We start from the raw sequence: 14,062 nt of genomic DNA on the forward strand, positions 1-14,062 counted from the left end.
GAGTCCATATCATCGAGGGTCGGCCAAGCCAAAATTAAAAAACAACAACAGAGAAACAGTTCTTCTTCCACTCAATAAGGGAAGGAATAAATTCTTCCAGGTTAGACATATCCAAAATATTTTATCTTTTTCCCATTTCAAAACATACTAAAATTCCAAATTCATGTTGTGCTCTCTACTACCAAGATCCAATCATCTAAGGAATGGTTCTCCCACCATCATAATACAGTTTATTTTCCAGCTTTGAACCTCTTTTTGCAACGAAGCAACAACTCCGTTGAGGCTGCTGTCCTGTTGACGAAACAATAAAAATGCCATCTTCTTTCTTTCTCCAGCTGCTTTCTTCGTTTCTTTTCATCAAGCACCGTTTCTTTTCAAAGCACCAACGTCTCTTTTCAAAACAACAATGATTTTATTTTTCAAAGACAGAGTCAACATTCGAATTCAGAGTCAACATTCGAATTTGGAAAAGTTCGAAAATCTTTTCCCGAGTCAATGCAACGACTTCTTGAAAAACGAGCGTTTGAACGCTTCCAGCCCGCGCTGATTTTCCAATCTCTTTTTTAAATTTCCTAATTTAAACATGAGGGAGATAATCGAAACAGAAACTCAAGGCAAGATTATCTCCGCAACATTTTAGATCTGGCATACATCCTCTACACTAAAAACCAATTGTTCCAAATTTACGGAAGCGACAGATAGAAATGTGTGAGAAAGTGCCGCCTGATGGATCGAAATGATGTTTTCGGTACCGTAGAATATTCGCTTCGCAATAACCGATCAAAAATTTCTACCAAAAGTTTTAGTGGGACCGCTTGGTGAAAGAGACTAAATTAGTTTTTGAGACGCACGATTGAATTTATAAAAGTGATAAAAAATAAATAAAGTTAATGAGATAAACGTAACGTAATGTTGTATGTGTGATGTTCGTTGTATCGGTCTCGGCGGTCATGGTAAGTGCGGTGGCGGGAGTCGTGGTAGGGGTGGTGTGAGCGGTCGTCGTAAGAACGGTGTGAGCGGTCTTCGTAGGGGTGGTGACGACGGTCGTTTGTGTGATGTGTGCGATTGTCGGTGTGTCGATTGGGGCGTTGTCGGCGGTCGTTGGAGCGTTGTCGGCGGTCGTCGGGGCGTTGTCGGCGGTCGTCGGGGCGTTGTCGGCGGTCGTTGGGGTGTTGTCGGCGGTCGTTGCTGTTGTCAGTTATTTGCTGCTCTCTAAGCTTGTTGCGCGCGTCTATCATCGTAAATTTTAATTTCTGCTGTAGGTTCTCCACTTTCTCCTCAAGGTCGTGGAGGCGTTCAGCCCGTTTCTTCCGGCGACGGCGATTCCTCAGGGTGTTTTTAGGCACTGCTGTTTCCTCGTTATCGATATCAGAGGAGGCTGACAGACTAAGTTCACGTGAATCCATAGGTGAAGCCATAGTGTTTTATTTAAATATTTATACTGAAACGAAATAGAAAAACAATAGATAACAAGCATGGTCCTTAAATTACCAACCTTACTACAGGGAAAATACTTAATACAACATTCTCAAAAGTTTAAGACGGAACCCTTGTCACAAAAGTTAATTTGCTTTAATTTTGCAATTTCTTTATGCTACCATATGGAAACTATTTTTTAAGGGCTCTCATTAAAGTACGCTGGTTTCCACATGGTATCAAAAAGTTTACTTACTTGGAAGTTTAGCATGTACACAAAACTTAATAACCCTTTTAACATAAAGTCAATGTGGAATTGTTTGAGGGAGTCCATCCTGCTTTACAAAACACAAGTATGCGATTGCATTCCCAGACTTTGGACAGGGCTTAGGTGAGTTACCTCCCTCAAAGCATTCCACTCCGGTATATTGAGAATGGGTTGCATTACGTATTAATGATGGTTATTTTTACCAGACTAAAAACGCTTCCAGGAGGTACACAAGTAGTAATTCTAAGGAACATGAATTTCCTACTAAACTACACATTGTGATTTGTCTGCTAGTTTGATCCAATGAGACATGTTACATTCATTGATAGAAGGAATGCAAGACACAACGACATTGAACAGCATTTTTGTAGCATCGAGAATCTTGAATACCATCATCACAAAAGGCGTCAATTTCCTGGATCAAGAGGAGGTACTGTTCGATTGAGCATGGATTTTCACGAATCGTTTTTTCAGAAAGTGATTTAAGGCGTTTCTCTTCAGCTTGTCTAACTTTCCTCTTAGGTTGTCTGTTGAGATACTCTAGACGTTCAAATGGTATGGGTTCAGCGATACACCAATCGGCATCTTCGGTTACACGCGAGAATGTGGTATATGCAGTTCCATAGTTTTTTGCTTCCATCCCTATTTCTGGTGACAGTTTTATAATTTTATAATTACATTAGAGATCTGTTGGTTTCTTCCTATTGTCATACCCTGGCTTTTTGTTATTGTTAATGCATAACCAGTAATCAAAGGAAATCCTTCACGATGACAGCATTTTGCATCGCAAAAAACTTTATTCAAGGGTATCGGCACCCAGGTGGGATGGTCCGGGTGCCACTGTGGACCTTTGTATTTAGGGAAATCAACAATTATAACTTCTGGGAAGGCAGGGGGTTTTACACCCTCTTTGTACACGATGCCAACCACAGTACCCAATGCTCCATTATTTAAACCAAGCCTAGTAAGACTACCTTGATTCTTAGTAAGAATGACCCGACAGCCAGCAGCAACGATGCTCACATTTGGGATTTGACCCATAGGTTCTTTTTCTTTGGAATGATGTATTCCAACACCAGTGGAAATTATTTCGGCAGACACAGCACGATTCCCATTCACATACTTGCTATTCAACGCATTCTTATTATACATCCTTGCTTCTTTCCATGTTTCAGTGAGACAAATAACGTTTGATACTTCACTGTCAAAATTTCTCTTCTCTTCTTCGCACAATGAATTAAGGCTCCGAGCATTGATTTCCTCCCAGTCTTTCCTTGTAACATTTCCAGTTCGTAAATTATCAAGTCTTTTTAACAAAGCCATCTGATCAGGCTTTTGTCTCATAATCTCCTCTAAAACTATAACATCTTGAAAATTACTATAAACTAAATTACCAGCAGCTTCTATTGGAGTAGTAGAATCTACAATCGGATCACCTAAATTGCTTGAACTAATAGCCCCTAATTGAAATATATCTCCAAAAAAATTAAACGCTGGGGTACAACCAAATGGGATGACACCTTCTCTTTTCAACACATGAATAGAAAGCTCCATAAACCTGTGATGAAACCAAGCAAGTACGTATTCTCCTACCATTCCTCTTTCATCAGCATTAATACACATCAGCGAGAGATGTTCATTTTCATCAAGAGTAAGATCCTTTAACTCTTTGTACTTACCAGCAGACATGGGCTTGTCAACTAAAGTTGCAGTGTTCGAACCTGTATTTCGAGGAATATGAACAGCAGAATGAATAGTACTGCCATCAGGTAGAAGTACAGCTGCAGCCCCAGTTGGTGCAACATTCAAAACAGAACGGTTAGATTGAAACATTCTCCTGACCATTCTAGTAAGAATCTTGATGACTTGGCTTTTCCCTGTACCTGCACAACCCTGGACAACCAAGCGTTTACAATTGTCATAACTAATGTCAATATTCTCTCTAGCATATCGCAGTAAGGTTTTTAGATTGAAATAGACAATCGTCATTTGAAGTTCGTTCACAAGCTTGGGGTCGACGTCTGGGAGAGTACAAAGCCGACTCGAGTTTTCAAACTCAGAGATGCCTCACCAGAAACTTGCGAGAGCCAGCCTTTCATTGCCTGATACTGGTCTTCAGAAATCGTATCAATGTTTAGACAATCCGCCCCATGCTTATGCTAATCAAAATCATTTGTACCAGCATAAAGAACAGGCTCGTCAGCCTCAGCATTTGACATTTGCACCCTATGGTTTCTAGCTATGTCTCTCAATAAATCATTTCCAAATGAGTCCAAATTTGATCCTTGAGAAGATTGCTGACTATTTTGTGTAGACTGTGAGAATGGAAAGCTTCCCTTTGGGTCAAACAAACGAAAACCACTCAAGCCTATCCTGTTAAATCTTCTCGAACATTGATAAAGTTTACCTCGCACATTAATGTAATCAGCACTGGATGAGGGTGTGTCAACTATACCAACAGTTTTCAAAATCAACTTCTGCGCTACTGATCTCATGGTTATATTTGGCTCTGATTTAACAAGAATGTGTCGATAGATTTGATGCAGTTCTGCTGTTGTGGCTGCTCCTTTACAGCAATAACCGGTTATATATTTGATCAATGCTAACAAATCTTTAGAAACAATGGCTTGTGTGTCACATTGCCCCATCCATGACAATGTACCATCCTTGGGTGATCATTTCTTCCTTCATAGCGTGGGACTTTACCTTCAATGAAGCGTGGTTTAAATGGATTTGTTTCTTTCCCAACAGAGCGTTTTGTGCTTTCATCATATTCACCAAAGTGATGGCGGCAATACCGTACAACTTTTTTCTTTCTTTTTCCTGATTCATCCCTTTCTTTAGTTGTGACAGTTTTTCGTCTCAAACAATACTTACTGCACTTGTGAACCATTACTTTATTAACAACACCCATCTGAAATCGGTTTAAGCTGTCGTTGGTAGTTTTACATAGCAGACAATCCTTCAAAATATTTGGATCATTTTCCTCAAGCGTTCCATCTGGCTTGGGCCAGAGATTCTTATTAGGAAGGCAGGTTCTTTCTTCAGTTTCTTCGTTAACATCAATTGATCCTCCAGCAGGGTGCATTGAAACAAAATGGGGCGAGAATGTCTCGTTTGTGTTCAATTCAGTTGATTGTAGTCATTGTTCAATATCACTTGCAATATCAACATTGGGATCTGATGTATCTTGGTCCAATATGGATTTGACAATATCATAATGAGATTTGGAAAAGTACAACGCATGTGTGTGAATGGCACCCCGACTCTTTGCAAACTCATATCTGCTCCAATCATCTTCATATTGAAAAATACTTTTTAAAACCGTGTCTTTATAATTCAAATGTCTTGCATTAAAGTAAGACGTAATGAGATCAGACGTCAAATAAAAAGTGGATAGCTTCTAGTAGAAAATACAGTAAAAACACAAAATTTATCAAGAAAATCAAAAAATCTGTATTTTTTCCACCTAAACTAGAGCTTTTTTCCACACTTTAACATCGATTCCTGATGGATGAGGACACATCAGTTGACACTTCCATAGAAGACCATCCCAGTCAAAATTTCGACGATCTCCGATGCTCCGAAGCGAAATGTTACGGTTTCGAAGAAAACATCTTAGTATGTATGGCATGTGAACGTTTCGTACATTATAAATGCTCCAGACTCCCACTATACCAAATTCAGGCTTTTTTGAACGCGAAAGCGAAAAGAAATGGACGATGGACCTTCTGCTGCATCAACTGTGTTGAAGTACCGAAAGATCTCCCTGCTCTTTGTGGTGCAGTTGAGGACAACGCCCGGGACAGCGACTTTACCAAACTAAAAAATGATATCTCAGAGCGTGATCGTGCTATCGAAGTATATGACGATAATGAGAGGAAGTTAATCAAGTCAGTCCAGACACTAAAGTCCCCCAATGCAAAACTCAAAGACAAGTCAATCGAGAGATGTACTGTCGAAGAAATGAACGATAAAATCCATGAGAAAATCACCGAACTTGGTGCAACCATGAAGGCGTCAATTATTGATGAAATCAAAGCGACACTCTTGAGTGTTGAAAACCAGATGGCTGAGGTAAAATATGTGGTGAAAGACCCTTCACAGGATGAGCCCAATACTTCGATCAAAGAGGTGATTAAAGAAGCTCTGCGGGAAGAAGAAGCCGAGGAAACGAACAAACAGAAGCGTGCTTCAAACATTATTGTTCATGGAGTACCAGAACAAGATGCCAACACGGACATGAGCTGGGTTGAGGATCTCATTCAAACGTTACCATTAAGCGTATTGCCCGTTTGGGTAAGATCTCGAACGATAAGAAGCGTCCCATTCTGATCTGCCTCTTGAACGAAGACGAGAAATTCAATCTTCTTGGAAATTTACCAGCTCTGAAAGGGAATGAAAAGTTTTCTGGAGTGAGCGTTACTGAAGATCTTACACCTGAAATGCGTAAGAAATTGCGCCTACTGTCTATTGAAGCTAAAGAACTTAATGAAACCGAAAAACCAGCAACAGAAATATATCGCGTCCGGGGTGATTTAAAAAACGGCTTCACTGTCAAGAAGGTACCACTCAGAAAACCGTCAACCCCCGACCAGTCACCAACAATGAAGAATGTCTCCTTCTCGAACAACCTAACGGAGACAAATATCATCGACCAACAGGAGCCAACTTTGCTCAAAAAGAAAAATTAATCAAAGATATGAAAGTTCTGTATACAAATCCTGATCAGTTGACTTCATTTAAAATTAAGGAATTACAGTCCTTGGCCCATGAGGAAAAGCCTCACATCGTCGCTATCTGCGAAGCGAAGACAAAAGTAGGTACGTTGAGGGAATTACATGAATACGAATTCGATGATTATAAAATTGCTAGTCAAGTTAACTTAGACACAGATCAAGGGCGTGGCGTTGTCATACTTGTTCACACCTCGATAAAACATTTAGTAGCCGATGTCAAACCTCCAATCACTTTCAACGAAGTATGCATGATTGAAGTACAATTATCTGGAAGAGATTTGCTTGTTGTCGCGTGCATCTACCGAAGTCCAAGCAGTTCTACATCATCAAACGAAAATAACAGCAACCTGAATTGTCTGATCAAATCTATTGCACTGAACAACAAGTATTCCCACAAATGTTTGCTAGGAGACTTCAACTTCCCAACGATAAATTGGGAAAATTGGACAACCCCACACATAGAAGATAGTAAAGAAGAAACGTTTCTAGATGCTTTGAGAGATGCATATCTTCATCAACACGTTGACGAGCCAACTCGATGTCGTGGAACAGATGACCCATCTCTAATCGACCTGATATTGACAGGGGAAGAAAATCAAATAGTGAATCTAGATTACTTAAGTCCACTTGGTAAAAGTGATCATAGTTCGTTAGCGTTCAAATTTGCTTGTTACGCTCACCCCAAAAGTGTACAGACAAGATATATCTTTGCGTCGGCCAATTTCCAATCGATGAATAACGATCTTAGCTTAAGAGACTGGAAACAAAGTTTCAAGAAAGCATCCGTGGAAACATCAGTGGATGATCTTTGGAAAACTTTCAAAGAAGCTATACTCGACCTCAGAAATAGGTTTGTACCACTGAAAGAAGTAGGTAACAGCTTTTGGAAGAATAAAGGCAAAATCCCTATAAAAAAGGACCTGCGAGATGAAATCAAGAGAAAGAAATTGCTGAATAGAAGGTGGTTAAGATCTTCACCTCTCTACCGAGATCATCACCGCGCCAACTATGTACTCGCAAGGAATAGAGTAAATCGAATGCTGGTGAAGGCACATCGGGCATATGAGAAGAGTATCTGTGACAAATCCAAAGAGAAACCAAGATCTTTTGGTCTCACGTAAGAAGTAAACTCAAATCAAAAAGTGGAGTTTCGCCACTTCTTCAGAACCCTGAAGATAAATCGTCTCTTAAACATGACGACCACGAGAAGGCAAACATCTTGCAAAAGCAGTTTTGTAGTGTCTTTACTGATGAGCCAGAGGGTGAATTACCAGACTTCCCTGCACGAACAGATAAGAAGATTAGTGATCTATTCGTCACAGAGGAGATGATGAAGAAACAGATAAAACTGATTGACACCAACAAATCCTTTGGCCCAGATGAAATTCATCCCAAAATGTTGGTAGAATTGGTCGACCACGTAGCCGAGCCTTTAGCGATCATAATGAATAAAACTTTTTCGTGTGGAATCATACCGAAAGAATGGAAGATGGCTTACGTTTCGCCAATTTACAAGAACAAGGGTGCTCAAAATCTAGCAATAAACTATAGACCAGTCAGCCTGACATCGGTTGTTTGTAAATTGATGGAATCATTTCTAAGGAGGCATATCATGAATCACCTACAAGATCAAAAACTATTGTCAAATAAACAATACGGCTTCATCAGTCACCGATCAACACTTACTCAACTACTGAACTACTTGGATAAGTGCTGCGAAAGCATTGCTAATGGTAAAGTAGTTGATACGATATATTTCGATTTTGCTAAAGCCTTCGATACTGTTCCCTACCGTCGCTTGCTGAAGAAACTTGAAGGATATGGAATATCAAGTAACTGTCTACGATGGATAGAGTCTTTCTTGACAGACAGAAAGCAACTCGTAAAGGTCGATCAAGCTCGATCAAGTACAAACCACGTTGTAAGTGGTATTCCTCAAGGAAGTGTCCTTGGACCACTTCTCTTTGTTATCTATATCAATGACCTCCCGGACAACGTCATCTCATCTATTTTCCTATTTGCCGATGATACGAAGATAGTCAAAGAGATCAACTCAATCGAGGATTCTTTGACAATCCAACAGGACATCAATGAACTGGAAAATTGGTCGAGAAAATGGCTTTTAAAATTCCATCCAGATAAATGCCATGTACTAACTCTCGGGAAATTCGAGAACATCATCCATGCACACCCATACTCGTTAGATGGAAACCAACTTGAACACGTTTCCCTTGAAAAGAATCTAGGTGTGCTGATCGACTCCGATATTACTTTTGAAGAGCACATATCGAAACAGGTCAAGAAAGCAAACTCAATTCTCGGTGTGATCAGAAGAGGCTTCGAGGAATTATGTCCCAGGACACTTTACACACTGTATACCACCTTTGTTCGACCTCATTTGGAATATGCTCAATCTGTATGGTCACCTAGATTGCGTAAGCACGTCAACCTACTTGAAGGGGTTCAAAGGCGTGCAACAAGAATGGTACGTCGTCTACGAAATTTAACATACGCGCAGCACCTGCGAAAACTGGACTTACCATCTCTTGAATTTAGGAGACAATTTGGCGACATGGTTCAAATATACAAACACCTTCACTTCTATGACAAAAATACCATCGTCAAAAAGTTTTCTCGCCGAACTCGTCCCCATCGTAAACATGATTACGAATTGATCCCTAATTTCTCAGATGATGGATTAAGGGGTGTGCAAACAAAATCATTTTATTATAGATGCATATCGGCGTGGAACCAGCTCCCAAAAAATGTTGTTAATGCTAAGTCAATCAAAGCATTTAAAGAAGAACTGACTCAGGCATGGATAAAGCACCCGTTACGTTACGATTCAAGATCACTTTTGTAATCATTATGTAGATAGACCGGTTTAGAGGCCCTAGTGTGCCTGGACTGTAAATCCTTTAATAAAATAAATAAATAAATAAATAAATGATATGCTGATTTTGTAAAATAACTTGATGGCGAAATTGTGCATCTATTTGAAATCTTTCTTTGATGGTGTGAATATTGTCGCCTGATGTCTTTGCAAGATATTGGATGATAATATCATGAAGTGGTACCCAGTGGTGTTCAGCACAGGATGAAGTATCAAAATAGGATGGATATACGTAGTCCTCTTTTAGCTTAAAAAAACACAAAGAGTCAAGTTCGTGCTTTCTTTCCTTCCAGTATGGATCAGTATTGACTAAATTTGAGCTCATTGAAATAAATTTGTTTGGAATACTGTCATCTTTGTCTTGAACAGTCAGGAACAGTCGCCTTATTAGGAGACGCCTCCTGATTAGGAGACCCGTCTCCTAATCAGGAGGTTCACGTCTCCTAATCAGGAGACGGGTGTAATTATCTCTTGAACGAGTAAACTGCGCATGATTTGATTGCTCCCAATGGAAAGAGCACAAAAAATTGATTCCATATGGTGATTTTCAGAAAAATCCACCGGTGGAGTCAATCACAATTCTAATAATCCATAAGAACCAATCAGAAGTAAGAATCTGTCTTCTGAACAAAAGCGTCTCAAAGAGAAAAATGGCGGACACGAAAAAAATCAAGAGGGGCTTCCTTGTAGTGCTTTATATTAGGATTGTGATCGATTGCACCGAGAAATTTTGATAATTTTTTCAAAACTTTACCAATTCGAGGCTGCTCTTTCCATTAAAACTAGTTTCAAAATGCGCGGAAAAGCCTAAAGCCCTTAAGATTGAGATCAAAGTTTTATGTCTCCTAATTAGGAGACGGGTCTCCTAATCAAGCGACCCCAAGCAACCTACATGTCTCCTAATCAGGAGACGTCTCCTAATCAGGAGGCGTCTCCTAATAAGGCGACTGTTCCTGACTGTTGAAGTCTTTCTAATAGTTCGTCTCTGGTAAGATGTTTTTCATTAACCTGCTGATTAACACAAAAGCTTCCTTGATTTAAAGCTTTCTTGCAGAGTCCAATATTCAGAAGATTAAATTTCAAAAATCTATGAGCTGATACACGGTTATCTGCGCAAAAATATATGTGATCTACCCACATGTCATAATCAACAGCCCTTGTTGATGGAATAGTTATGTCACACGTTCCATTAATGAAAATATGTGGATAAGCCATTGTGAAAAAACCTTCAGTAGACAGCTCAGGAAGAGGCTTCTCTCTGTTTTCACACTTCAAGTTTCCAAGATCAGCTACAGGACCTTGTTTGATTATGTTTTCTATTTCACCACTGTTCTCTCCAAGAAATAGTTTCAATCAACATCAATGTTTGTTAGCTGGGCTGCAAATCCTGATGTTGTCACCAACTCTTCTTCAGCCTGCAGGGAATCGAACTGTTTTGGACCAGGCCCTAAGTCCTCCTCTTCAGTAGCTAAATCATTTGCTGTCGATACAACTGGTAGACCTTTTAGCTGTCCTTCTTTTTCTGGAATATGCATCAAACGATCAACATCAATTACCACATCCCAATAATATGGATTTGGCTGGTGCAAAAAGAATTTCCCATTTAGCCCAATACCAGACACATGGTCTTTACCTGTATAACGGGTAAATCCTGGTCTTGGTGCACTTTCACCATATCGTGGAACACCAAATATTAGACCAACCAAAGCCTGCTCAATTCTTTGCCTACAAGCCATGTATGATTTTGAGCTGTTTTTACCACCTCTTATAAGAAGAATACTAACTTCAGATGGCAGTTGTGGTAGTTTGGTAAATTTTCTTAGGTCATGTGGTATAGCTACTGCATGACGTTTGGAGGCTGACATCCCACACTTCAGACAATGCACATAAATGGCAATGGATATTTTTCTTATCAAAAGACTTTCGACAAATGTCAGGTTTTGAAGAAAAGGGGTGATTCCCTTGAAGTGTTGGTTATTGTGATAATGCATGCCATTTTCCAAGAAACAATCTTCAACTGGGGAATACAATCCTGAGAACATCAACGACCTATTGATGTGTTTCTTGTATTTGTTCTTTTTTATCTCATCTGTGCATCTTTTACATCCACCATTGAGAAACCCTAGGCCTAGTCTCATAACAACTCATACAATGTTCCACTGAGTGCAGCCTCTCAGCATCATTGAATTCTTGAATTGCTCTTTCAACAGCAGGATTTGAGTGAAGCGGGACCTCTCTTTGAATATGTGAATGTTCAATTTGATCAACAGTAATTTCTCGGTTTCCTTCAATATGTGGATGTTCAACTTCTTCAACAGTGTCTTCTTGGTTTCCATACTGCAAATTTGTGGATGGGTGTTGGCTTTCGGTCGGCTCAACAACAAAATCAACACAGTGAGATTTTCTAGCAGCAATTTTGCGTTCCACATAACTTTTATCTTTAAAGATACTCCTCAAAATATCATCAATCTCTTCTTCAGTCTGCTTACTACATTTCGCCTGATTTGCTAATCTTACATTTTTCCGACGTGCATAATTATGCTCGTCAGTTGTAGAATGTTTTCTTTTGAATCCTCTTTGATCTTCTCTGGAATCCCTACGGGGCATGATATTTTGATCCTTGGGTATTTCCCCATGCTTAGGCAAACTACTTTTACTAAAGACATGGTGGGTGGATGTACTCTGCAGAAGATTAGCTGATGATGTTGCATCATTCAGAAAGTAAAGACTTTGAAAGTGCTTATATTTGTGAGATATTATAATTTTTGGACCATCAAAGTTTACGATGATTTCACTATTCATTCTACCAGCTGTAGCTGGGTGATGAATATTTTCAGGCCAAAAAGTCAAGTATTGAAAATCACGGTTGCTGTTATATTTTGTACAGAAGATAATAATTCCAAGCTTTTTAGCAGCAGCTAGAATGAATAATTCTGAACCATACTCCGCATTACGATACTGTCGCTGAATAACATTATCTAAGCTTACAACTTGTCCATCATCATCTGGTTGATCTATGTTCGATAGGACCCATTGTTCAACAAAGTCTAAGTGCCTATTATGATCAACAAAACTAACAACCTCATTCCGCAGATCCAAATGGCTGCCCCAATATGGTCTTTCAGTTATGGAAAGGCATTCAACAATGGCTCTATAAAGGCAATTTCCATCCCCAAGTGTGGAACATACAGCGCCAACATTAAGCCCGATTGATCGGGCTTTGCGTACCATGGCCTGCCATGATGTATCTTTGGCTTCATCATAGACTTCAGCCATTATTTGAAAAGAGTATGTGAAAAAGGGTACATGCGTAGTCTGGGTGGTCAGTGGGTATAAACAAACAAATTCATTCTTAAAACCCACCCACCCCCACAGGCCTACAGGCAAGTAGCTGAGTACAATTAACTGTGTTGTGATCAGACAGACAGATCACAGATAAAAGCACCGATATCAGAAACAGAAAAGTAAATAATCTTAGATGTTTAGATTTCAAATCAAACACAAGACAACACCAGAATCAACATTCAGCAATCCAAATATTTTTTTTGAATGAAATAAAATTATTCGAAACTTTCGCGGGTATAAAATTGTCATTGGCAACTGTGACCCACAGTGCTTCAGATTTCTGATTGTAGTCCGTGTTTCGGCTTCCGGTAAAATTTTGATGTTCACTGCTAGGGTACACCATTTTAAAACAGCCTTTTTTGCAGTCCTATCTATCAAACCGAGAAAAGTTCCGTGGTTTCAAGCAAAACCGTTCAAGGTCATTTTAACATAATCACCGTTTTGAAGATGTGATTTATATAGCAAATTTATAGCAAATTTTCGCTTGGGATAGAAGTTAAAGGTACGGGCACACTATAGCAAAACTGCCATAGTAAGAGTTTATTTTATTGTGTTTTATTTCACACTACTGTGCAAGCTTACTGTATGCTGTATGTACTACTGTTCTATCTAAAATGCTCTGGCCTGAGTCGTGAAGAATTCCAAAACCTTTCTGACCCAAATAACCAGCGGATGTCAATCGAACTCAATCGAATTCGATTTGGAATCGAATCGATCGAATTCAATCGAATTCAGTGATTGATCGAACAATCGAACTCAATCAAAGTGGAAAAAAGATGTAAATGTTCGATCGTTTCGATCGATCACTTCGATCGTTTCGATCGATCACTTCGATCGGTTTTGATTGCTCGATCAATCACTTCGGTTTACTTCGATTGAATTCAACCAATCACTTCGATTTACTTCGAATGAATTCGATCGATTCGATTTTCTTCCATTCACTTCGACCACTGAGATCTTCGGGCTTTATAAATCTATGCTCGAGAGATCACACGCCGATCTGAGATTACTCGCTACGGAATATAATCTATACGGAATATGATAATCTTGGTCTGCGTTTCGTGTTTACCTCTAAGGCTGATGGAAATTAATGATATGTTTACCGTAATGACGATTTTCAGAATTCGATGCGGCTAAGTTTTCATTATTCATTATTCATTATTCATTATTTTACCATAAACATTTATTTTTACCAGATTTTTCGTTTTTCCTTATAGATACACAATCCGAAGTCTAACATTGAGTTACGGTGATTGGAAGAGTTTACGCTGATAAAGACCATCGTCTATACCCGGAAAACTATACTTTAGCTATAAAAAACTTGGACGTATATTATAGAGTTGGGTCACAAGACCACAAACACAAAATCATTATCTTGAACTTTTCAAAATATCTTAAGGT

At 39.3% G+C, this 14,062-nt stretch overlaps 2 protein-coding genes across 2 annotated transcripts; both read right to left on the minus strand.

Annotated features, from left to right (window-relative positions):
* Positions 1-887: 887 nt before the first annotated feature.
* Positions 888-1,418, minus strand: LOC136811865 (SRRM2 protein homolog rsr-2-like). The gene has a single exon (XM_067068492.1). The coding sequence runs from the start codon at positions 1,416-1,418 to the stop codon at positions 888-890; it is 531 nt and encodes a 176-aa protein (XP_066924593.1).
* A 585-nt stretch (positions 1,419-2,003) lies between these two features.
* On the minus strand, positions 2,004-3,529 carry LOC136811866 (uncharacterized). The gene is made up of 2 exons (XM_067068493.1): positions 2,659-3,529; positions 2,004-2,332 (listed from the first exon to the last, which is right to left on the minus strand). The coding sequence occupies exons 1-2, from the start codon at positions 3,527-3,529 to the stop codon at positions 2,004-2,006; spliced, it is 1,200 nt and encodes a 399-aa protein (XP_066924594.1).
* Between the last annotated feature and the right edge of the window lie 10,533 nt (positions 3,530-14,062).

The sequence above is a fragment of the Clytia hemisphaerica genome, unplaced genomic scaffold, assembly GCF_902728285.1.
Source record: "Clytia hemisphaerica strain Z4C2 unplaced genomic scaffold, Clytia hemisphaerica genome assembly, whole genome shotgun sequence".
In the NCBI taxonomy this organism is placed as follows: Eukaryota; Metazoa; Cnidaria; class Hydrozoa; order Leptothecata; family Clytiidae; genus Clytia; species Clytia hemisphaerica.